The 25,953-nt window shown below is 35.4% G+C and overlaps 1 protein-coding gene across 1 annotated transcript in view; it reads left to right on the top strand.

Moving 5' to 3' along the window:
• Positions 1 to 25,953, top strand: part of Myef2 (myelin expression factor 2) — a 38,183-nt gene that overhangs the window by 8,550 nt on the left and 3,680 nt on the right. The window contains exons 3-17 of the mRNA XM_033765323.1: positions 3,193 to 3,401; positions 4,630 to 4,682; positions 6,449 to 6,456; positions 6,557 to 6,650; positions 9,393 to 9,584; positions 10,672 to 10,825; positions 11,343 to 11,392; positions 11,496 to 11,559; positions 16,197 to 16,298; positions 17,205 to 17,255; positions 17,543 to 17,611; positions 17,914 to 18,012; positions 18,297 to 18,368; positions 20,009 to 20,217; positions 20,299 to 20,350. Coding sequence (XP_033621214.1) covers positions 3,193 to 3,401; positions 4,630 to 4,682; positions 6,449 to 6,456; positions 6,557 to 6,650; positions 9,393 to 9,584; positions 10,672 to 10,825; positions 11,343 to 11,392; positions 11,496 to 11,559; positions 16,197 to 16,298; positions 17,205 to 17,255; positions 17,543 to 17,611; positions 17,914 to 18,012; positions 18,297 to 18,368; positions 20,009 to 20,217; positions 20,299 to 20,350 — 1,478 coding nt within the window. The remainder of the gene's footprint in view (positions 1 to 3,192; positions 3,402 to 4,629; positions 4,683 to 6,448; positions 6,457 to 6,556; positions 6,651 to 9,392; positions 9,585 to 10,671; positions 10,826 to 11,342; positions 11,393 to 11,495; positions 11,560 to 16,196; positions 16,299 to 17,204; positions 17,256 to 17,542; positions 17,612 to 17,913; positions 18,013 to 18,296; positions 18,369 to 20,008; positions 20,218 to 20,298; positions 20,351 to 25,953) is intronic.

Genomic DNA, 25,953 nt, shown 5'->3' with positions numbered 1-25,953 from the left:
AATTCAGCAGGGTGAACTTCAGGTTCTAGACTTTTCATTTGGGGAACTTTTTTTTTTCCTTCAGTAATGGAGATTGATCCCAGGGCCTCACACTGAACTACATTCCTATCTCTTTTAAAATTTTATTTTGAGACAGGCTCTTATTGAGCCTTTAAGTTTCAAAGACTGGGCTTGAACTTGTGATCTTCTTGCCTCAGTCTCCCAGTGTGCCAAGTTTCAGGCTTGTACCTCCATGCATGACTTTTGGAGATTTTTGATTACTGATTCAATCTTCTTTGTCACTATTGGACAGTTTAGATTTTCTGCTGCTTCGTTAGTTGGTCATGGTGAGTTTGTGTGCTTCTAGGAATGTATCCATTTCTTTGACTTCATTCCATTTTGTTGGCATATAATTGTTCATAGTATTGTCTTATCCTTTAGTATTTCTGTGTTTATCAGTTGTAATTTCTCATTTTGGGTCTTTTGTTTTTAGCATCAGCCTAATATTTGTCAATTTTATTTTTCTTTAAAAAAACTCTTAGTTTTGTTGACCTTTTCCTTCACCTTCCTACTGCATTTCATTTAAGCTCTGATCTTTGCTTTCTCTTTTTCTCCCTCTTACTAACTTTGGGTTTAGTTCTTTTTTTCCTAGTTCCTTGAAGTGTGAATTTAGGTTAAGTTCAGTTTTTTCCCTTAGGCACGTAAAGCTGTGAGTTTTCCTTTGGTATTTTTCTTCTGAAACTGGATGGATTTTAGATCTCATGTTTTAAAATCACATAATACTGTGTTTCTTCATTTGCTGTTAAGATACTGATTTTTTTTCAGAAATTTATAATTTGGCAAAGAATAATTTAGTCTCAAGAGCAGATAAAATTTTTATAACTATTCTAGTCTTTAAGTACTTTAAGGATGGGTTTACCAAAATGATCAGTTTGAGAGTTAGCACATTGAATTCTGGATATAGTGCCAGTATTTGGTAGTGTTGTTTCCTTAAGAGTTTTCACATATATTTTATTTTCTCTCCATAGTGTATTTATGGCACAGAAAGAACTCAGGAATTTTGTAATTATGGTTTAGTTTCTTAATCAGATCATTCTTCTAGTCATTAAACTGATATTTCTTCCATGGATAATTTATGTATTGGAGGTAGTTTTGTGATACAGATAAGATGCTACTAGTCGGGTGAGAAGAAGAAATTGCTATTTCTTCTTGATAAATATCTTAGAGAAGATAATCTATATAAAAGACTGGTCTTTAGTACAATTGTCAGGTTGTTATGAGCCAGTGATTGTCACATTCATGTAATCCCCACCCAAGTCAAGAACAGAACAACCTTGTGGATACTTTAGAACTTTGTTCATGTTCACAGTTGGTTTTCTTCAGGAGGAGAAATAGTGAGAAGGATTTTGATCTAGAGATTATATAGATATCTGGTTATATGAATAGAGACTTACTTTACAAATGTTCATTGAATTCAGCTGAAGCTATCATGTAACTAGGTCCTTTAGGGAAGTAGTAAGAGGGGCTTGTATTTGCTGCCCCCCGGAGCCAGAGAAGAGCCCTCTGTGCCTTGGCTCCTCCCTGCCTTTCTCAGCACTGCCATCTGCACAGAGGGAGGTGCTTTTTAGAACTGGACGGCCTAGAAGACCTCTTTTAGATCCACCATTGTTGATGAGGGAGTTGTTTGGCAGGAAGATGTCCCTCTCATGGTCTGGAGAGGTGGCAAAGCAAATCTGGTACTAATGTCTCTTCCTTGGTTTCAGCAGCTTCTCTGGCAGACACTGGCTGAGTTTGGGTTGCTCATTGTCCATTCCTTCAGAATTACTGTTACATGCAGTCACTTGCTGGGGTAGCTGAGCTGTTCCGCAGGAGAGAGTTCTTGTTCTTGGAGAGTTTGTGTAACCATGCTTTAAAGCTGTGTTACCTGCTCAGGAGAGCAATGTCTAGGAAACTCGAGGCGTTATGAAACTCAAGACTGATGCAAGATTGTCTGTAGAGTAAGGCACCATGTAGATCTACAGTGCTTGCCTAGAAGGGCATTTAGAGCCCAGGGTAGGAAACCTGGTTGGTTTTCACAATAATACAGGGAGTTTTAAAAAATTAGATTCCTGAGTGTCATTCTTGAGTATTTTTATTAGTATATGTTTTGTGAAAGCTCTAATATTGTTAATAATTTTAAATTCTGTGGTGTAATTCTATTGATTTAGAAAGGAATCTGTTGTGATGTCTACAAAATTTAATTTGACTAGAGCAGTAATTTTAAAGAAATTTTAAAGAAATTTGTAAAAACGATTTGTTTTGAAAAGTAGATTGCATTTTTAAATAAAAATCCAGATTTTTATCTATAGGGTTTACCTAGAGTACAGTACATGCTTGGGTCTTATGTATAACCTACATTTCATAGCATCATAATAATGACATTATGATTACATCCTTATAAATTAAATGTTTTTCCAATTAGGCTTTGTTAAATAGATTTATAAAATTCTGGTTCATGTTGTGTTCAATTACTGCCTCCTCTATCCTGTGCCTTCATTATAGATAACATTAAAGTGATACAATCCCCTGAAATATCCTATACTATCTTATTGTTAGAGACAGAAAAAATGTTCAACATGAAGGGGTTAGGATACCTTATAAGTTTTCTGTTAATCCAATTTGGGAATAGAAAAAGTTTGAGAGTTGTATGTGACCATATACATGTATAGATGTAGGTATATAGGTGAGAGTTATGTATTTTTTTTACATTTATAGTAAAGAGGGAGCAAGTTCTGTGAAGAAACTTTTAACCTTTAGGAAACGATACCATTTAATAAATGAGGTTTTTAAGAGTTTTGAAAGACCTTCAAAGTTAATAGCCCGTTAAAGGTGACAATTTTACATACTGTGAAAATATCCTATCATAGGTTCTAATAATGTTTATAAAGTAGTTTGAAGGGAAAAACTGGGCGATTGGATGCCTGCAGCTGGTGAATATGTGGAAATATGAGGGTTGTTAAGTGGGAAACTGAGAAGTTTGGTAATACTGGATGCTCAAACCCTTCTTTGAAATGATGTTGAGTCGTTTCAAACCTATCAGAGTGTCTGTTCAACTGCTTTGCTGAGGCCTAGTTTAGTGGAGGATTTTATGAAGTGAAACTTACGAATTGTTTAATATAGATTTACATTCTTAGATGCACTACTGAGGTTATTTTTTGTTTTTAAAATTCATAGCGAGAATGATGAATCAGTGAAAGAAGAGAAATCTGACCTAAAAGAGAAATCCACAGGAAATAAGAAGGCTAATCGATTTCATCCTTATTCAAAAGACAAGAATTCAGCCACTGGAGAAAAGAAGGGTCCAAACCGTAACAGAGTTTTCATTAGCAACATCCCCTATGATATGAAATGGCAAGCTATTAAAGACCTCATGAGAGAGAAAGGTAAGTGTCTCTGAATTCACCCACTGTTGGTTAATCTTTGTATCAGAAGGGGAGGAAACTAAGCACACTTTTATTTTTCTTAGCCACATAGACTCAAAATATTAATTTTTATTTCCTGACGTGTGAATTAATCTTTTCCTCTTCTTTCACTTGACACGATTTCATTCCAAGGTAGTATGGATAAATGAAGTACTTTCTTTTCGCCACTTTAGTAGGATAGTAGCAAGCCAGCATTTGCATGCCACCAAGAATTTTGTTAAAGTGATTGCTTTGTCTAGTTGAAGTTTCTATAGATTTTTAAAGCATTATTGCATTAGGTAAGCAATACATGCAGTGTGTTAATGTATGAATAACAAGGTCTGACTATTTTTTTCCCAAAAGCTGTTTTGTTATTACCTTGGTGGAGTCTGGAATCTGGCTGTGGAATTCCTTTTGTTTGCATTGTCCTGACTGCCACGATGCTGTCTTTGCAGTTCTATATTAATATTGCGTTACTGCTGTTGTAGTTTGATTTCAGAATAATCTGAAAACCTTCATCTTATATACATGGTTGGTTTTGGGGAAAAATAATTTTAATACTTGATTTTGTAAAAGTTAGTTCTGTTACTTCTTGAAAAATTGAGTTTCACCAGTCCCGCAAACTATGTACTTGGCTTTGAGGCTGATCTCTTCTAATAAATACAAAACAATTGCATTGGTGTATCTGTTGTAAGGTGACAACTATTTGATTGGTTTTATTCATTGACTTTATTTAGAAAGTGTGTGGCCTGCTGTGAAGCATGACTTGTAAATTTAGTTTACTGATGGCAACCATGATTGAAGACATTCAGGTAGAAGGTCACCTTAAAACAGCTGTTGTGTGTAGGCTGACCAAAGTTATTGAAAAGTGCTAATGTTGATGTCTTTTAATATGATAGGCTAAGGGACCATTTGTATGTATATGTGCATTTGTTCACCAACTATATCATGCTGGCCAAAATATGATCTGTAGTATGAATTAGGTTAATATGGTTGTTAGCTTTTTTTTTTAGAGAATGTGGATGATGTACATTTCTGAAAATTAGTTAAATTTACATAGCCATTGACAGGAGGTATGTTGGTCTGGTTTTGATTGTTGGTGAATAATAGGTGCTTTTCTGTAGAGTTGTGCACAGGTGTGCAGTAAAGCAAGATACTGGTGTTTAAATGTATTGTTTCTTGGTATCTTCCTTTTGTATGTCTTATGTAGTCGGTGAGGTTACATACGTGGAGCTCTTTAAGGATGCGGAAGGAAAATCAAGGGTAAGTGCTGTGGGCAATAATCTGCTTGAGGTTTAAAAGTTCCTCAGCAGTTTACTTTTTGTATAATACTTGTACCAGTTTTTGGAAACTTAAGTTTCATTTTGCTTTACTTTATTATTCAAGATTTGAGGCTTTATACTAGTAAGAGTGACACTTATACCAGCCAACTAGCTGCCTGGAAGGGATGGGTTTGGTAAATGTTTTTGTAAAGGGCATTCACTTTTCTAATACTCTAAGGCAATGTTTCTTAAGTCAAAATTTTTTTGTTGTATTTTGATGTCTTCAAGGATATTTTAAAGTCACTGAATTGATATTATTCTCTAAGAGTTTTTTGAGAGGCTTGTAGCTTAAAGGTGTTAATTCAGAATGTATTTTTGAAACTTTTATTGAGAAAGTTGAAACTTTTATTGAAAATTGTAACCTGTAGGACCGCATAAGAGGCAGTGCTCTGATGAAGGACATTGATGAATAAATTAACATAGAAGGAATTGGTTCATAGTAGATTTTGATTTTTAACAACTGTACGATATACTGAAGAATGCAATGGAAAGCTCTTTACAATGTTTAATTTTATTAGCAAAAACAAGTTGGTAAATAAGAAATAAAAATAATGTATTCAGGCCGGGGATTTAGCTCAGTGGTTCGGTGGCCTGCCTTACAAGCGCAAGGACCCGAGTTCAATCCTTGGTACCAAGAAAAAAAAAAAGAAAAAAAAAAAAAAATAAAAATAATGTATTCAGGCCGGGGATTTCGCTCAGTGGTTCGGTGGCCTGCCTTACAAGCGCAAGGACCCGAGTTCAATCCTTGGTACCAAGAAAAAAAAAAAGAAAAAAAAAAAAAAATAAAAATAATGTATTCAGGCCGGGGATTTCGCTCAGTGGTTCGGTGGCCTGCCTTACAAGCGCAAGGACCCGAGTTCAATCCTTGGTACCAAGAAAAAAAAAAAGAAAAAAAAAAAAAAATAAAAATAATGTATTCAGGCCGGGGATTTCGCTCAGTGGTTCGGTGGCCTGCCTTACAAGCGCAAGGACCCGAGTTCAATCCTTGGTACCAAGAAAAAAAAAAAGAAAAAAAAAAAAAAATAAAAATAATGTATTCAGGCCGGGGATTTAGCTCAGTGGTTCGGTGGCCTGCCTTACAAGCGCAAGGACCCGAGTTCAATCCCTGGTACCAAGAAAAAAAAAAAAGAAATAAAAATAATGTATTCAAATGACACTTTGAACAGTAATCACAAGAAATTATTTTAAAAAATGATTGTAAGTCTTTTGCATAGGTGATTTTTGCGTATTTACAATCGGATGCTATTGCAGTGAGTTTAAATCTAATACAGAACTTCATTAAAAATAGAATTAATATTATTTGCAGTTTTTATTTTCTTAGAGTTAAGTATGTTGTACATAATATATCTTTTAAAAATATTTGTAACTATGTAAGAACAAGTATATTGGAGTCTTAAAATACTTCCTAGAATTACTGTTGATTGAATTTGTACAGTGATACTAGTTTTAACTTTAAGAAAAGTCATTTGAAAGTAAAAATGTGCTCCAAGCTTGTTACATGGTAGGCTTTATTATAAATAGATGGATTTAAAATTTTATTGAAAATTTAGGATCACTTGCTTGCTATGTTCTGGAGGTGTAAAAGATTTTAAAATGATTATATAATTGATTACTTTTAATGATGTGTTAGAATCTACTGTTAACTTCATCTACTGATCTAAAACTTTTTTTTCTTTTGCATATATTGATAAATCTACCTGGATGTAGGGTTGTGGGTAAGAATTTTTTTTCCAATACCTTAAGTCAAATTAAACTTCTGACTGTGAAAGAAAGTCTTAGTACATAAACATTTCTTATAAATTTTTTTCCATTAAGTGTGGTTGAATTCAAAGATGAAGAATTTGTAAAGAAAGCACTAGAAACTATGAATAAATATGATCTTAGTGGAAGACCCCTGAATATAAAAGAGGTAAGATCTCTCTGAAATTTAAACATTTGATTATAAGGACAGTCTTCCTTTAGATTTTCATTTTGAGAATACATTTATCTGAATATAGCTTCTGTTTTTTAAGCTGGGGACTTATTAAAGCATTGATTTTTTTTTTCTGTTTTTGGTGGTACTGGAGATCGATCTCGGGATCTTGAGCTTGCAAGACAAGCAGCAGAATCACTGAGCTAAATCCCCAGCCCTAAAGCATTGAGTGTTAATGATAGCTTCATTTGCACGTGATTTCCTGTTTTCCTTTAAGTAGTTTTTCTTTATTTTTGACTTATTCCAAGTTGTTATCATTACTGCTCATCATTGGTTAGTGTTCAACAGTTAATATATTTGTGGCCTTATAGTATTATATAAAGCCCTTAGCATTGTGCCTAGAATATTTTAGCTGCATAATGTTAGTAAAAATAATGATGATTGCTGTTATTCCTGTCCAGGGATTGTTGGTCCCTTGTTCTGGAGTGTGCTGATAGTTTGAGATTAAAGGTCATGCTTCCGGCATACACTTATATCCCAAGCCCTTTTAGTAGTGTTAGTGTCCAAATTTCTTGAATCTTCTTTCTGCCTGAAGGTTATTTCATTTAAAAAAAAATTTTTTTTTTTTTGTACTTGGGATCAAACTCGGGACCTTGTACTGGTGAGGCAGGCAGCAGCACCACTGAGCTAAATCCCTGGCCTTTTAAAATTTTTTAACAGAAACATGAAGAATTGGTAGAGAAAATTGAGTCTTGTTGCGCTGTGGCAGCTTTTGTGTGTAAGCCTGGAGCAGTGCTTTAGAATTACATTAGCATTGCCCATAATTTTCCTATCCTGTTTATCTTATTTCTCTTTGGAGATTAAGTTTATTTCCTTTATAGAGGTATCATACAGACCGCATAAAGACATATGACTATAGGGTCTTTTTACTTTTACATATTGGATTTTAAAAGCTAAGGCATGTTATTGTGTTCTTTTGAATTTTAGCACATTGTTGATCCTCAGTATATCTCAGAGAGTCCAGAATGTGTTATGTGTGATTCAGGTTGATAGGTGATATCTCCATGTTTAACTTTTTAAGAGGAAAAAAAAAGTAGGCAAGTTTGGCCTTCTTAAGTGACTAAACATTTTTGGATTAAGATTACTAAAGCCGCTCCTTTTCTGGGAAGAACTGATTTACAAGTGGGTGGCTGGGTATATGCTTAGAACTAGTATTGGGATGGAAGTCTAAGGAAAGTATATTTCCAGTGTCTTTAACAGATCTTAAAATTATGTCTTTTCCATTTAATTAAGTAGAGGTCAGTAGCACTTGTAAATGTATTCATAGCCGGTCTGTTAGCGAGAACAGTCAGTGACTAGCAGGCTGACAGCAAGGAGAAAAGAGTAATGAAAACCATTATGTTCTAGGTGATTTGTTTCACATACACACACACACACACACACACACACGCACGCATGTATATATACTTGTCATACATATGTAAAAGGTACATGAAAACATTGCATATGCTTTAGCAATGTTAGATGTTTAAAATGGTAGTAATGTTAAATGACCCATCTTAATATTGCAAGAAGTATTTTCCCTTCTGTTTTGTCCTCTTTGCCACATGGGCAATCATGATTCTAAATTTTGTATTTATACATATTTTTAAATCCTCTAACCTGCAACATTCATTTATTAATCAAAAAATTTTATGCCATTCTTTGATAACATTTATTTCTTTACTTTTATAATCCTTTGTATTTTCTTTATAATGAGTGGAGAAATGCATTAGAAACCAATATACTTTTATTCTTGGAGTCATCTTTTCATCTGCTATTCTACTGGCCATCCCAGAGAATTTATTAAAGTCATCCAACTTTAGTTAGTTAGTATTCCCACTGAGGCCGGCAAAGAAGAGTTGATGGTTACCTTTAGCAGTCATCTGGCACTGGAGATGTGTGTGTGTGTGTGTGTGTGTGTGTGTGTGTGTGTGTGTGTGTGAGTGTTTTGTATTCCACCTAGTGGAATGAGAGAGAAGTACATATAAACCTGCTTTTTGGTGGGGGGTTGTCTAAAGATAGATGTAGGTTATGAATTTTTAAAAATGTTTACTGTCATTCTGCACTTGGACACAGCATTATTTTAAATTTCTCCTCTTCTCCTCCTATCTCAGGCCATAATCATTGTTGAGGGAGATAAGAAGTTAAAAGGTGGATAATTGTATTTTGTTCAGGAATGAGATTTACAAATTACAATAAAACATCCCTTTTCTCAGTATTCCTGAACTTTATAGCAGCCTGTTTGTTGAAAGTCTTTGTATTTAACACTGGTCTGAATTTAACATTCTACTGGTGAGAATTCCAATGGTGAGAATTCACCATTCCTGTATTTTGAAAAGAGTCACAAGTCACAGTGAGTCTCTTGCTTCTCTTTGAGTCGTATGTGTTATATATATGTATGTACCATACTTATTCATTAACATAAGGGCAAAATCAAACTAATTTCAAATTCTTAATGACTTTAGTGATTGGAAAGTGGTATTTAACTGATATCCCTGAAGACTAAAATCTTTTGTCTACCCACAGGTTTTTAGAATTTTCTCAGTTCTATGGTTGAGAAAAAACAAAAACCTCATTCCTCAAAAGAGTCAGTAATTGGAGGCAGTTGGGTTAGCTGCTGTAGAAGTTGAAGTTATTGTAAGTATGTAGATTTTTCTGATGTAGTTGATAGCACCTAACGTTCATTGTGTGTTACAGGATCCTGATGGAGAAAATGCTCGTAGGGCATTGCAACGAACAGGAGGGTCATTTCCAGGAGGCCATGCTCCTGAGATGGGGTCAGGGTTGATGAATTTGCCGCCATCCATTCTTAATAACCCAAACATTCCTCCTGAGGTCATCAGCAACTTGCAGGCTGGTAGACTTGGTTCCACAATTTTTGTTGCTAATGTAAGTTTAAGCTTAAGTCTAAAATGTTATTCATCAGCTACCTACTTAGTTTTAAGCTTGAGATTGTTTAATTAGACGAATGGTTTTCAGGTTTATAGAACATTTTGCTTGGTTTTAATTCGTGAAATCATAATTGTTGTTAACTCAAACCCATTTTAAGCCTGTATGTATGAAAAGAGATTAAAGTTTGAACACAACTATTTTTTAAGCAGAACTGTGGAATTTATAAACATTTGAGCAGTTGGTGATATTATCTAATTATATGTATTTTTATTCATACTGGTAAATGGGTTTCATTTTTGTAGTCTTAATTTGTAAATGTGAATGTTGTAGTTGGTTTATTATTCTGAGTTCTTGAAAGGAGTAAAATGGACATTACTTTCCAAAATCTGAATTTCTTTTAGTAAAAATAGATGTATAAATTTCAAGTATAGGCATTCCTCATTTAAGAACCGAGTTGTGGTCTGCTAACTAGGTCATTAAATGAATTGGTCACTAAGTGAGAAAATGTGTATAGTTTGTACATTAAAACATTCAGAACAAAGAAATGGGCAGAGGAAGCTCCAACTTGATGACTTTGCCTTTATTTGCATAACTTGCATGCAGTATGGTAATATTTAACAGAACATAAAGCTACAGTGCTGTTCTATACAATACAAGCAGCAGAAATTATAGCACTGTACCAACAAGGTGTACTGAACAACAACAACAAAAAAGCCATCGAGGCTATATCAGTGGTACTCTAGAAAAACTATACAAAACAGAACTGTAACAACAAGAGCAACAATGGATAGGCTGTAAGTCCAAGTGGCAGGTTGTAAGTCCTGTGAGTCATGAAATAGGTAGGTTGTTAAATGAGGAAGAGCTATATGTAGAATGGGATTGAGCAGTTGATTTGGGGAATTAAAAAATAAAGATAAGCAACAGTGTAGGTATAGCTGAATTGATTTTAAACAACTTACGATTTTTAAATTTAAACATTATTGCTGTACTATTGAACAAGAGCCATAGTTTAGAAAAAGATTCTTTTGTATTTATAAAATGGGACATTTATTAGCTATGTAACTTCATATAATTTTGTGTTAAGCTGGACTTCAAAGTTGGTTGGAAGAAACTGAAAGAAGTGTTCAGCATAGCTGGAACTGTAAAGCGGGCAGATATTAAAGAAGACAAAGATGGCAAGAGCAGAGGAATGGGCACAGTCACTTTTGAGCAAGCAATTGAAGCAGTTCAAGCAATTTGTATCCTGGTTGACATTTTAGCATTATTTATTGAGGCTGGAGAAGCTTGATACCATCTTGTGGGGGAATTCAGACTTGCCTAGCTTAGATGTGTATGTTGCACTTCAGTCTCCAGCACATAAAACCTTTACTGTGTGCAAGTACTAAAGTCACTTTACAGCTTGAATTAGCCATATGGTATGTACATGGCTGTTACGAATTGTTTTCTACTCCCTTCTTCATACAACTAATTGTATGCATGCATGCTTTGGACTGTTAGTACATGTACTCCTTTGTACATCAATGCAGTTGTTTAGATGAATGAAGCCTTGTTAATTTTCTTTTTCAGTGGTTAAACTAATATATTTTATTCATAGAATAAAACTAAAATATAAAATGTTTTCTTTATATGAAGATTTGTACCAATAAATATTAAAGGTGTTAAAATATTAGTGATAATTCAATACTCCTTCAATAAGATTAGTTTGTGTTCAGGTATAATTTTACAGTCACTAGCTTTCCTTGACTGAAGCAACAGCTATGTTCAATGGGCAGTTTTTATTTGACAGACCTATGCATGTGAAAATGGTAAGTGCCTCTCTGTCACTTATCCCCCCAACCGCTCAATCTTTGTCAGCATTACAGTGCTTTTAGGTAATGCATTAACCATATGATACTTTTTTGCAATTAGGATGACAAGTCTGTCCCTCATGAAGACTACCGATCACATGATAGTAAAACACCACAATTACCACGTAAGTAAAATATATTATTTGAAATAACAGTCTTTGTCTTTTCAGTTTTGTCAAGTGCTAATAAGCAAAACTTTTTGTGCTAGCATCCAAGTTGCTCACAGTCTGGAATTAGTTTCGGAGTTTTGGGCATAGTTTGGTGCTATTAATTAGGAATACGAAGAAGAGAAATGCTATATGCCATATTTTTTATTTTAGTAGTTTTTCCTGACTCCTTAGGCAGTCATGCTAAATTATGTGTTACATTCATACTCATGAAGGGTAAAAAGTTGTCCTGTTATTTCCCTACCACCTTAACATTTTTGTGTAATTTCTTCCAGTCTTGCGTACATATATTTTTTTCCATAGTTGAGAACTATATAAATATCGAGTGTTTTTGTCAGTGTTTTTAGTTGTTTATGTGTTTTAACAATAAAGTATAACCATTTTTATGAATTGAAAATTCTTTCCAAATGTCTGTCATATATTTGCTCCATAGCTGTTTCACTGTTAAATATTTATTTTAGGTCTTTTAACTTTTATTTCTTTTATTTTTCCAACAGAGTAATGTGTGCTTTTTTATATCTAAAACTTTAGTAGTTTTTTTGTTATTTCCTAAAGATAGATATTCTGAGGTTGGTTTTTAAGGTATGAAGGTGTACCCATTGATTAGTATTACCAGATTGTTTTCCAGAGAGTTACAGAACAGTAAAGTACTGAACACCTGTGTCTCAGCACCCTATCTCAGAAGTGAGGATAATTATCCTGTAGTCCCTAGTGCCTCTATCATGGTCTGGCAGGAGTAGTATGAGTTCATATATGCAAAACACTTAGAATAAATATTTAGCTCTTAGTCTTACTGCTTCACTGGTTATTAACATTTTCAGAACAAAAATAAATATCCTCAAAAAAATAAAGTTATTCTTGTAACTATCACATGTCATACAATTTCTGTTAGTGTTTTAATTAGGTAAAGTTTTGCATATTGAGAGATTCCCCATGTCCTCTACTCCCTGCCCAACATATGCCTTTACCAGAGTAAACAACTTAGGAGTGCAGCGTTTATCATTGAGGCTCTCCTAGTTTGACTATACATGTGTACATCCATAGACTGAATTTAAAATTTAGTGTGAATCATAACACACACACACACACACACACACACACACACACACACACACACACACACACACACACACACACACACACACACACACACACACGTTAGTGTAGAAATTGCTGTTTTTCATTTAAAATTGTTTTTGAGATTCTTTTTGTTAGGTGTTACTCTAGTATCTTCATTTAATTGCTCGGATTTCATGTAATTTTTCTGCTTTTTAGATTACTCATAATTTTTAATTATTAAAAACATTGAGTTGGGGAGTGTTGGTTCTTTTTCTGATAAAATTACATACTCCTTAGTGTTTGTGAGATATTATGTGTAAAACTTTCTGGTCTTTATATATGATTTGGGGAACATTTTTGAACTATTCATCATATTTTTATTGCTTCTAGAGTGAAGTTTTTCTAATTTCTGTTTTTCAAAGGGTTTTTTCATGTTTGCTCATTTTAAAATTTATTGGCATAAAATTGTCTTAAATTTTTTATATCCATATTTCTGCCTCCTTTTCAATTCTAAAGTTCACAATTTCTTTGTTAGTTTTGTAAATGTTTTCAAAGAAGGGAATTTTTTTCCTGTATTTTAAATTTCACCTCTCAGCTTTATATTTCCTTCTTCCTATTTTTGTCGTAGCCTCTTAACTTTTTTCTTTTTTGGCTCTCTAAATTGAGGACTTAAGCCTTTCTTTTGTAAGATAAACAATTAAGATTATAAATTCAGCTACTGTATGCAGGTTCTGCTATGGAGTATTTTTATTATAACTCAGATTTTAAAATGTTCAAAAGTTACCACTGTGATTTATTTTTGAGTCATGTATTATTTTAAAATATAATTTTTGAATTTTTAAGTGCATGAGTTTTTGTTTTATTTCTAACTTTGGTGTGGTCTAAAAGCATGGTCTGTGATTCTTTGCAATGAGTCTGGACTGACTTCCAGGCCTGCCGTGTGGCACATGCTTCTGAGTATCCCAGATGCCTGCAGAGTAGCGCCCACTGATGGAGTGGGCGGCCTTATGCCATTACTGGAGAGTTTGTGTGTTGCTGGCTACTGAGAGCTGTAAACATCTCACCAGAGTGAGGGATTTCTGTAGTTTTTCTTGTTTTTACTTAAATATTTTCAAGCTAACTTAATAGGTCAAGATTAGAACTGATATACTAAAAAAAAAAAGGAATTGATATATTTTCCTAGTGAATCAAACAGCATCATTATAGAGTGATTTTATCTTTAGTAATTAATTCCTTTGAGTCCTTTCTCTAATGCTGCTAGTATAAGTACAACAGTGTTGTATGCTTAGAATTTCTCTTACATTTTTATCTTCCCTTTAATATTTTACTCTCTTCTTAGATGTGTCCTTTACAAACAGTAGTACTATGATTGGGATTAGATTTTTTTCAAAGTCAGTTTGACAGTCTTAACTATGAAATTGAAGAGTTTCACATATATTTAATGGTTTGTTTAATTTCCATTATATTATTTCATGTTCCTTTTTTGTTTTAGTTATTCTTCTGTCTTTTTTTAGTGGTTATCTTGGATATTTTAGTATGTCTGTACAAAGCCTAAACTAATTATTCTTCATTCAGTTTAGAATGAACCTGTAGTGCCTCAATTGCACTCACTTTCCTACTGAGTTAAGTGGTATTATTCCTTAGTGTTCTAGCAATATATCATTTTTTCCCTGCCACAAATTGAACATCATTAATAGTATTATTTTTAGTTTTCTTGTCTTATCATTCCTCTGCTTTCACAGACACTGGCACTGATTTTTTTCTCTTTGAAACATGTATTTTAGAAGGTGTTTTAGCAAGGATCTGTTGTTGCTAAATTGTCAAACTGGTTTGTCTGCAAGTGTCTTCAAGATTTACAGAGTTTAGCATCGATAGTTATTTTCTCTCAGCGTTTCAAAATTACTTCATAGTCTTCTGGTTTCTATTATTGGCAGTAAGTTAGCTATTTGACGAATTAAATTATTTTCTCTCAGCATTTTAAAAATACTTCATAGTCTTCTAGTTTCTATTATTGCCATTTAAATTAGCTATTTGATGAATTACCCTGTCTCTGTAGTGATCTGTGTTCTTCATAGAGCTGATTTTAACATCTTGGTCTTTCTTTGGTGGACAGTTTGACTAGTCTGTGCATGGGTGTGTGTGTGTGTGTGTGTGTGTGTGCTTGTGTGTCACTAGGCTTTCACAATCTGAAACTGCAGTTTTCACACTAAGCTGGGAACCCCAGGTGGGGCAGTCCTCTTCAGAGTCCTGGCTTTGTCTTCTGTTTATTTAGATAAAACATCATACTATGTTTACACCTCCATGGTACACACACTGTTTTAGAGATGTACTTTTTTTAAGCTTTCCTTTGTTGAGATGTGCTGTACATTCAAGGACTTTGACAGAATCAATTTCTTTTTGTTAAGCTAGTTGTCATAGGACACACCCTCTGTGTTTGCTCCTTTCCTCTCTCCTTTCCTTTGCTGAAACGATTGTAATTGGCAAGTGGGAATATCCTCTCTCCCAAGCCTGCCTGTCTGACTTTTGGTAAAAGCAGAGTCTCGGAGGTCCATTCTGATTTTCTTGTTCTGAGATACTGGACCTGCTGCCTCCACACGTGTGGAGCAGCATTGGGTGGGAAGGTGAGGCTGGGTGCTCACAGGAGTGTGGAGGCCGCCTGTGCTGCTGCTCCTCCAGCTAGGACTTTTCTAGAGACCAATCTTTACAACATGCTTCTATATTCTAATTACTAAAAATGAAATACAGTGTATGATTTTCTCAGCCCTAGACGTATTTATTGCTACTGTGACTAGAAAGAACTTTAAAACTGTACTCAAGTTTAAAGGAATCAATCACCATCCAGATAGATGTTCCTTAGTTTTACTATTTATAAGTTCATTTTAACTAATTTATTTATTTTCAAAGAGATCATATAATACTAGATTTAAGGAAAGAAGATATAATTTCTAGCCTTAGCTTAATCACATGGCTAAATGGCAGGTAATATTATAGGTAATTTAAGGTCTCAGCAGTTTCATCTGCAGATGATATGAAACATGGTGCTGTAAGTTTATTTATGTCACTAATAAAGCAGATTATATAATATTTGCTGTATTTAATATTAGGTTTTCATGATTGTTGACTTTTTAGTTTGAGTTGGACTGTTTTAAAAGTAGTTTGAAAGTTTAAGTGATTATATACATCTGTGCCAATTTTCCTCTTTAGTTTTGTATACCTTTTATAGGATGATATATCATTCAGAACCCTTTTGGCATCTTAGTCCATTCACTCTACCTTTATGCAAAACCTGCCTTAGAACGCACTTATTAATACACAGTGTTACAGTCAGGCTTCTCTGTGTTGCTTTCTAATTTTAGTATATGTGCTGGTGAAATGAGCACTGTATGCTGTTTTCTAAATAAACACGGGAACCAGAGCTCTTATTTGCAAATTTGCAACACTTTAGAGATACTAATATAGGCTCATAGTTGTTTTTAAATTTTAGTGCCAGTGAGTTGTATAGGGATCTGGTAATACTGTTCTTCTTTGTGTTTGAGGTGGCCTTGGTGGCATTGGAATGGGACTTGGTCCAGGTGGACAGCCTATTAGTGCCAGCCAGTTGAACATTGGTGGTGTAATGGGAAATTTAGGCCCAAGTGGTGAGTATTCTAACTTGCTGATCTCTTTTAAAGTGATACATTTGCTGTCTAATAAACACAGGGCTTATTAGCCAGTCATAATATTTAAAGAACTTCGTTTTGGAGATATTTAGGGTGTCACAAAGAAAATGTAATTTTAATACAAAAAAGCAGGAGAGGAGTAGCATTTATCTCCTTACATCTCTAACATTTGGCTGAGCACAGGATGAATGTGCTGCCCTACCTGCCTCTGTTCAGTGTGTGGTGATGTCAGGCAGCGTGTGGTCTCTAGAGAGTCGCACCTGTGCTCATGAGGGAGCGAGAGCCGCACAGGTGGGGTCTGGAGTGTTGGATGACTTAAGTAGTTCTGGCTAGTCAGACTTCCAAGGTCCCCAGACCATATTTTGAGAATCACCTTTGCAGTTGATGGACTAATAAATAATATCAGATTCCTGGTTTTTGTTGAGATGCTACAGCCATGCTTTAAATTATGCTGGTCATCATGATAATCGTTATGAGCCAAACATTTCATCCCTTACCTTTGTGTTGTCACACCCACACCCTTCTAGACACACCCTATATTCTTTAACTCAGTAGTCTGTACTTTCTGGGTGGATCTCTAAGCTTGCTCTACAGTGACATTTCTGTTTCTGTTCCAAAAGTGAATGATTATCCACGTCTAGCTATTCTCTAACTGAATGTTGTGGATGTGACCAGTGAATTTGACTTTTGGTAAAATAAGTCTTCCAAGAGGCCTTTTTGAATCCTGGACGACTGCTGTGGGACAGCATTCCTCTGTGTTCTGTTGCTTCTCTGATGTTCTACTCTAGCCAGTCCAGTGGTATTTGTTTTGCTAAAGTGCATTATGTTACTCTTTAGTCATTAAGGAAAGGTTACTAAAAGTGCATACTGTGCATTTTATTTGAGGTATGGGAATGGATGGTCCAGGTTTTGGAGGAATGAATAGGATTGGAGGAGGTACGTATAATTAAGCACTTACTTTTTTTTTTTGCATGTACCCATTACTGTTTTTAGTGAACTAGAAACTGTGTTGAGAATTCTAAGGAAAAGAAATTGTGGTTCACTGTTGGCTCATGTTCGAAAGGCTGTTAACAGAAATTGAGACCGGTTCAGACTTAAGGGAAGGTGATGTGTTAAGAAGTAACTGCATAGGGTAGGGAGGCTGACAAGCTTACTGGTGAGTCCTAACATTTACAGAACATACCTTTCAGCTATACAACTCAACATTTATCTTTATTCCATAGGAATTGGGTTTGGTGGTCTGGAAGCAGTGAACAGCATGGGAGGATTTGGCGGAGTGGGCCGGATGGGAGGTAGGTACTGTATGCGGTGGGGGTATGTTCACTGCATTGACTATTCCTGGTACTGAAGCACCCTCCCTTTGCTGAGGAAGGGGAGCTGTGGGTGTCTTCAGAGAGCATATGGGCACAAGGGGTGAGGAACAGCATGGTGGGGGTGGGCATGGTGTGGAAGGTAAGTTGGGGAGGGGATCAGGCAGTTTTATATTTCTGACTTCTGTTGTCTTTTCAGTTTAGTTTTAAGTTTTTTTCCTGAATGGTTTACCATGCATTGATGTACTTGAAAAAAGAGTTAATTTGTTGCACAATCTTTTCAGAACTGTACCGTGGTGCGATGACTAGTAGCATGGAGCGAGATTTTGGACGTGGTGATATTGGAATAAATCGAGGCTTTGGAGATTCGTTTGGTAGACTTGGTAGGGCTGGCTGCATACTTCTTTCCTTTTTTCAGGTTATATTTTCAAAAATTGTCCTTGTTTTGTGAAAAATCACAAATTTACAATGTTTCATTTAACTTACTACCTAAAAAAATGCTTTAGGAATTTTAATATACTGTTTTTCTCAGTAAGATATTTGAACGATTTCCAGAATACTTCGTAATTTTCAGTTTCTGTGCATCTTCTGAGAGGATAGTATCTTGAGAATTTTAAAGTTTGATTATTTAAATTAATTAGTATATTATCTTTCCATCCTTATTTAGGAAGTGCAATGATTGGAGGGTTTGCAGGAAGAATAGGAGCTTCTAACATGGGGCCAGTAGGATCTGGAATAAGTAGGTTTAAATTTTACTAGAATTTATTTGAGCACTTGCAAAGATTTTTCAAGAGCAGTTATTGTAGTATAGTAATACTTTGCTCTTATATGTTAATATGTCTTGTCATCATTTGAGAAATTTTGATTTACTGAGCTAAGCTTTCTGTTTGATCACTGTTTAAAATTTCTGAATTAACTTTGAATTTACGTCTTTGATATTTCTAAACTAATATCAGAGTATGTGTGAACTATCAGCCTATCCAGGAACCATCTTTTCACCTAAGAAATCTGACATTTCTCTTATTATGTGTCAGGAACAAGTTTTGCTTTAATACCAACCTTGCTTCTATTTTATTTTCTGTAACAGCTATTAGTGAGTAACTCATTTCACTATGAACAGTGTGTGTCTTTGGTGGACATAGACATAACACTTTTAGAGACCTGAGGTTGGGGGCTGAGGTTGGAAGAGGTATTTATTTCCTCTCTTCTTAACCCTGTCCCGTCCACGATAGAATGGAGAGTTGTTGCAGCACTGGGGAATGTTTAATCTCTCCCCTCCTTTCCACCATATTTTAAGCCTTTTATGAAGCCTTAATCTGGTGCGTGCTGGGCCATGCCTGTGTGAACTCTCCATACTTTATTGATGTCCTATAGTTGATAAAAGTTCACAAACAAGTAATACAGCCTACTTGAATGCCTTCAAGAGTGAATTCTGTAATCCTGTCAGTTGAATCCATTTACTTCCATTGTACCTTTCTGATTTTATTCCTTGTTTCAGCATCCTGTAGTCTTCTTTTTCTGTTAATCATAAGTTCCCCACTTGCCTCTTTTATCTCAGTGTTTATACTTCTGTTTCTCTGACGTTGTACTTATTAACAGAAAGCCACTTTGAAGGTGATGTTAATTTTCAGAATTCTTAAGTATGGGAATACTTGGTACAAGAAAAAAGGATGTTTTGAGCATAAATGTGCCTGGAAAAATTAAAGAAGGTAGAATGTAAATTAATGCATAAGAATGAGTAGATGTGAGCTAGGAGCTATACGCCAGGCTTCATCTAAAGGGGGATAATAGCATAATTTGGTGTTCTCTCTGTAAGTTGTGTGTAATACTATGGTTAAAATAATTTTTATGATTATTAAAAATTGATGTTAAAAGAGAAGTTGTGGGGAACAGGTGAAGATGCTGAGGTGAAAGATTAGGGAAGGGATATTATGTAAGAGTACAATGGGAGCGGCATGTGCTGCTGTTGTAATAATTTGAGTTTATCTCCATGTACCGTTCTTGGTACAGTCACTATGCTTGCTGTTAGAAGGTCTAAATAAGGATTTAAAACTATTATAAAAGTGATTGCTGGAGGATTTATGTATATGTTTTATGGCCGGAATATAATTTTATAAAGGTATATATGTATAATGTGTATAGTAGCTAGACTTACGATTTCTTACCTAGCCAACTGTATACTAAAATTCTCTTCCTTGGAGAATAATTGTTTTGTCTGAATGAAAATTATTTTGTTTATATGCTATCTGATTATATAAATGAATTTTTTTGCCTTTTCTCAAAAATGGTTCTCCTTTTTCTTTCCTTCTCTTCTTTTGCTTCTGTTTTTGAACCAAAATCATGAAATCTCCACACCCTGCCTCCGTGGTGAGAATTCAGGTGGTGGCATGGGTGGCATGAGCAGTGTGACTGGAGGCATGGGCATGGGTTTGGACCGCGTGAGCTCCAGCTTTGACAGAATGGGCCCGGGCATTGGCGCCATCCTGGAGAGGAGCATCGACATGGACCGAGGATTTTTGTCCGGGCCCATGGGGAGCGGGATGAGAGAGAGAATAGGCTCCAAAGGCAACCAGATATTTGTCAGAAATGTAAGGAAACAAACAGAAAGGATACTTAAAAATCTTTTTTCCCTCTTGTATATATGTCACTAATATCTCTTTTCATTCTAGCTGCCTTTTGACTTGACTTGGCAGAAATTAAAAGAGAAATTCAGTCAGTGCGGTAAGTATGCCAATGACTGAGGATATGTTGATGTTTATTGTAGAGGAGAAATTGGTTTTAAACTTTTAAACACTGCTTAGGGCTTCACCTGTCCCCGTGCCTACTTCTGGATAGTCTGTGCAGTGTGCTAGGTCTGATTCACAGATATTAGATTCTTTTGCTATCTTCTGTCTTAGAACATTGTAGATTGCTAGTAGATCACATGTTTAGAGTGTAGCCCATTACTGCCTCCTGTCAATAAAAAAGCCTTGTTGTATTACCTGATCTTTTAAGATTATTGTTTGCACTAAAAAGGTTTTTTCCTCGTGGGAGATCTTCCTACATGATAGATTTACTCTCCTGTTGAAAGGGTAGTGCAGTGGGTTGTCAGCAAGGCCCACTGGGGTGCTGATGTGCAGGTGGTAAGGAGTTGATAGGTGAGCCCCATTCTGCAGAACACAGGAAGCTTCAATGCCAGGAGGTTGTGCCTCCTGGTGGCACTTCTGATTATTTATCAGCTGTTCTTGGCTGTAATGCTTTGGCCTATAGAACTCTAATGTGTTCCTGGGTCTTGAAACATTAGATGGTGTGTTTTAAAAGAGAGCCTTTGCTGTATCATACTTATTTTTGCTATAGAATAATAAGATACCCCAGTCCTCACAGAACATAAGCGGGAATCTGCCTAGGTCATTTTCTCCCTTTGCTGATTGTCTTTTTATTTTACACTAATGTAAAAGTCAGGGAAGGAAACTTGATATTTGATTTTTTAAAAAAGTTATTGAAAAGAATAATCAGCTAGTGAGAGAAAGCACAATATTGGAGTTGTTTCAAGGTATCAGTAGTCTTAGTAGGAGTTGGTACATTTACCAGAATGAGTCAGCAGCACCTGGCCTCAGATCCCAGGACTGCAAAGCACAGTGTGAGCACAGTAGGGCCTTGGTGGGTTGAGCAGTGGAGGTGGACTGTTGAGTTTTTTCCCTAAGCAAAGGTGGTGTGTCAGACAGTGGAACCGAGGCTTTCCAAGGTGAAGAGCAGAAGTAGGGCTGGGAGTTGGTTGACGGCGTGAACGTACTGAGGTGACTCCTTTACCCAGAGGTAGCTGTCCTGTGTGGCCAGACAGCAAATGTGAGGGCTTGGGAAGGCTTCTCCTGGCAGTGGTTTTGTTGTAACTGAAGGGCAGTGGTAATTTTCTAAAAAAAAAAAAAAGTCTCCAAGACTGCATTAAAAACTTTCTATAATAATTTTAGTGATCTAAAATAATGTTTCTTTTTTACTTCTTCATTTTAGCTCTTCTTTTATCTTGTTTTGACCAATCTATTGTAAGAGTGATCTTGCCTTTAGTTCCAATTCTTTGATTATTATTATTATTTTTTTTTTTACTTTTTATTTTATTCTGGTACATTTTAGATATACATAATGACAATATTCATCATGGGGAATTTGTACCTATACATGATATATCTTCCCCGTTTTTTCCCATTCTCCCCTCCCTGCAGTTCCTTTATCTACAAATGCCTTGTTTTCGTTTTTTCCTTCCATTCTTATTTTCTTATCCCTTCTTTCCTTTTGCTCACCCTTACTCCCTTGTTCCCTTTCTCACTTTTTTCTCATTTCCTAATATCTGTTTGGTCCTTATTTCTACTTTCTCATACCAGAGAAACAATTAAAACGTGTATGTCTGATTTATTTTGCTTAAAAGTATGGTCTCAAGGTGCATCTTTTTACCTAGAAATGTCTCAAGCTTCTTCTTCTTTATGGCAGAGTAGTACTCTGTTGTATTTTTAAAAACCCACATTTTATCCATTCATCAGTTGATGGGCATTTGGGCTGTTTCCAAGATGTAGCTATTACAAACTGCTGCTGTAAACATGGGTGCGCATATATTGCTGTGGTGTGATGCTTTTTATTCTCTTGGGAAGATACCAAGAAGAGGAACAGCTGGATTGAATGGAACTTTGAGGAATTTCCACACTGATTTCCATAGTGGTTACACCAGTCTGCACTCCTACTAACAGTGCAGAAGGTTTTTTTTTCCTCAGAGCCCCAGCATTAATTATTGGTTGATATATATCTTGATATCAGCCAGTCTTTCTGGAGTGAGATAGAATCTTAGGGTTGTTTTAATTTGCATCTCTCGAATGACCAGTGATGTTGAATATTTTTTCATATATTTACTTTTTCTACTTCTTCTGAGAAATGTCTGTTCATTTCAGTTGCCCATTTTCATTTGGATTGGGTCTTTAAAATTGGGGAATCTGAATTTTTTGAGTTCTTTATATATTCTAGATATTAGAATATATAGTCTTCCTAGCTGCACATGGAATGTTCTCCAAAATAGACCACATACTAGCTTATAGAACATGCTTAAATAAATGCAAAGGGATTGAAATTATCCCATGCATATTATCAGACCATTGGACTTGGAAATCAGTGACAAAAGAAATAATAAGAACTTCATAGACACGTGGAAATTAACACCTGGGTCACAGATGAAATTAAAGAAGAAATTAGACAGTTTTTACAATTAAATAATAATGCCAGTGCAACATACTGAAACTTAAGGGACACAGTGAAAGCAGAAAAATAGAGTGAGATCAAATAAACAGACTAATGTTGAACCTCAACCTTCAAGAAAAAGAAGAGCATGTCAAGCCAGAGCGCATATGGAGGAGCAAATTTTAAAGATCCAAGCAGGATCATTGCAGTGGAGAGTAAGAAAACAATACAAAGAATCAATGAAAAGTGGATTCTTTGAAAGATTAAATAAAATTGAGAAACCCTTAGCCAACCTAATCCAGGAAGGGAAAGGAGTCAAACCTTTGCAAGTAGGAATGAAAAGGGTGAAATCACAACAGATCATGCAGAAATCCAGAAGATCATTAATATCTACTTTGTGAACCTATATTATAATATGATGGAAAACAGAAGAAATGAATAGATTCCTAGATACATATGAATTAACAAAGCTGAATTAAGAAAATATAAAAATTCTAAATAAACCAATATCAGTTAGGGCCAGGGATTTAGCTCAGTGGTTCGGTGGCCTGCCTTGCAAGTGCAAGGACCCGAGTTCAATCCCCGGTACTCGCCCCCTCCCCCAAAAAGAAAAAAAAAGTTGAGGAAAACCAATATCAATCAGTGAAATTAAAGATGTAATTAAAAACCTACCAAGAAAGAAAAAGCTCAGGCCCTGATGGATTCACTGCTCAATTCTACCAGAAATTTAGAGAAAATGTAATGCCACAGGGGGGAACAATACTCCCAGATTCATTTCTGGAAGCAAGCCTTACCCTGACACCCAAAGTAGGGACAAATCCAACCAAAAAAATCTTAACAGATTCAAAAATCCTCCATAAGATTACTGGCAAATAGAATTCAGCAAATCATCAAGAAGGTTATACACCATGACCAAATAGGTTTCATCCCAGGGATGCAGAAATGGCTTAACATATGGAAATCAATAAATACACCATATTAACAGAGCCAAGGACAAAAATCACGTGATCATCTCAGTAGATGCAGAAAAGGTACTTGACAAAGTCCAATACCCATTCATGATAAAACCCTACAGAAAACTGAAATAGATGGTCTTTATCTCAATCTGATAAAAGCTATCTATGACAAACCAATAGCTAACCTCATTCTAAATGGACAAACACTGAATTTTCTTAAAATCAGGAATAAGACAAGGCTGTCTACTGTATAGTTTTGGAAACATTAGCCAGAGTAATTAGACAAGAGAAAAGGAATAAGGAAATGAATAGAAGAAGTTCAATTATTATTTGTGAATGACATGATACTCTACATAGAAGACCCCAAAAACTCCGCCAAAAGACTTATTTTCAATTCTGTTGTATAAGCTTCTGAGATTTTTCTGTTAAGGTAATCCCATACTTACACAATTCCCTATCCTACCCCGCATTTTTAACCTTGAATTGCCTTGATGGCAAAGAAGACATCATAATCACACAGAACAAAATGTCCAGCTGTTGACGAGTACAGATGTTATCTGACTTGTGTGAACTGAACCATCCATTTTTCTGCCACATCACTGTATTTATGTTTGTGCACACCTTCAAGGTTTTTCTTTTTAGTATGGGATGTTTCTTTTAACTTGATGCAAGCCAGTAATAGGTTTTTGGCATTAAAAAGCCCATTTTTTTGTTCTCCTGACCCCAAGGTGAATACATATGTACCATAACTTGCTTCACCGCCGGAGTCTAGTGGTAATCTGTGTGTATCTGCTGTACCATATCTTCCAGGAAAGGAGCCAAGCTTCTGCTAATAAAGTATCTCCAGTGGTTAGCTGCTTTTGATGGAGCAGTTACAAAGGCTGGCACAAATATTATTTGATGGGTTATATTACCTTCAATACACCATTTCTGCAGCCTTTATAATTCAGGAAAAATGTCTCATATCTCCCCAAATATAGCAATATGAGAAATAAGTGAGTGTAATTGCTCTTTTCTAACTCGTCCTAATTCTAATCAGCCCCCCAAAGGTAATGTTTTTGAGCCCTTGCTAATAAGACATCATTCTGCAGTAAAATAAATCTTTTCATCCTGCCATATCTAATTCCTCAGTGATGTGCATGTTTGAGAGTTTTAATACAAATCCACTGCCTTACTTAGAGTCGGAGGTCCATACTGGTTCAGCTGGTGCTGAAGGGGTCAGATAGGCAGCTTCAGTCTTGTGCCTCTGCCCTCTGTGTGGGAGCTGTGTGATGGCCTCTGGCTCAGTGATCCAGGAGTCTAACATCTTAGAACTGCAGTGCAGGGAAGCCTGTTCTCAGTCAGCCCTGCTGTAGATCACATAAGCAGATTTGCCCCGCAGATTTCCATGATGAACATATTTTTACCATCACTGTGCTTGTTAACTGATAGAAGGGAGGCTTGAGATAGATCTGTTTTCCAAAGAAAACACTTAACTACTTCAAAGGTGGTGAGGAGACTTTAAAAGACAGCAATAAAGATAATTGTAAGAGTAAAAATAATGTGTGAGGCAAATTCATTGATGGAAGCACTTTGTTTTGTTTTCTAAAAAAACTTATTTCTGCCCTTTCATAACAATTATGCTTTCTTATGATAGAATGTCTGATGTTGATATTTTCTCACGGTTATGTTAGAGCCTTCTTTAGTAGATTTTATCGAATTATTTACTTATTTATAAATGCTTCAATTTGGTATATTTTTAGATATGTTCTTATAGCAGTATTTCTCAAAATGTACCCTGTAAATATTAGTAGACTGTGTTAAGGCAGAAAGCTTTCTTTTACTGTATAGCCAGTAATTTGTATAACTATTGTGTGTAAGAGCATACTGGTTTGTCCCCTACTGTGGCTAAAGTATCAGTGCTGTTTTTTTTTTTTTTTTTTTTTTTTTTTTTTGTGATTTTTTTCTTGGTAGCACATAAGATCAGTAGATATTTACATCAGTTGAAGAAATCTTGAAAACATGTAAAAAAGGTATGACTGATTTTAATCACTTATTTGAAACTAACTTTGTCTCCCGAGTAACTTCTCATTAGAAAAGAAAATATCTCTATTGGCATTTTTTGTTGGGTTAGGAAGAAACTTAGAAAACCTCCGGCTCCCCTGGTGGGGTTTCCTGGTAGCCTCAGCTGAA

The sequence above is a fragment of the Fukomys damarensis genome, unplaced genomic scaffold, assembly GCF_012274545.1.
Source record: "Fukomys damarensis isolate Sample0158 unplaced genomic scaffold, DMR_v1.0_HiC HiC_scaffold_17, whole genome shotgun sequence".
NCBI lineage: Eukaryota > Metazoa > Chordata > Mammalia > Rodentia > Bathyergidae > Fukomys > Fukomys damarensis.
The sequence above is the reverse complement of the archived record's forward strand: the minus strand, read 5'-3'. Positions and strand labels throughout refer to the sequence as shown.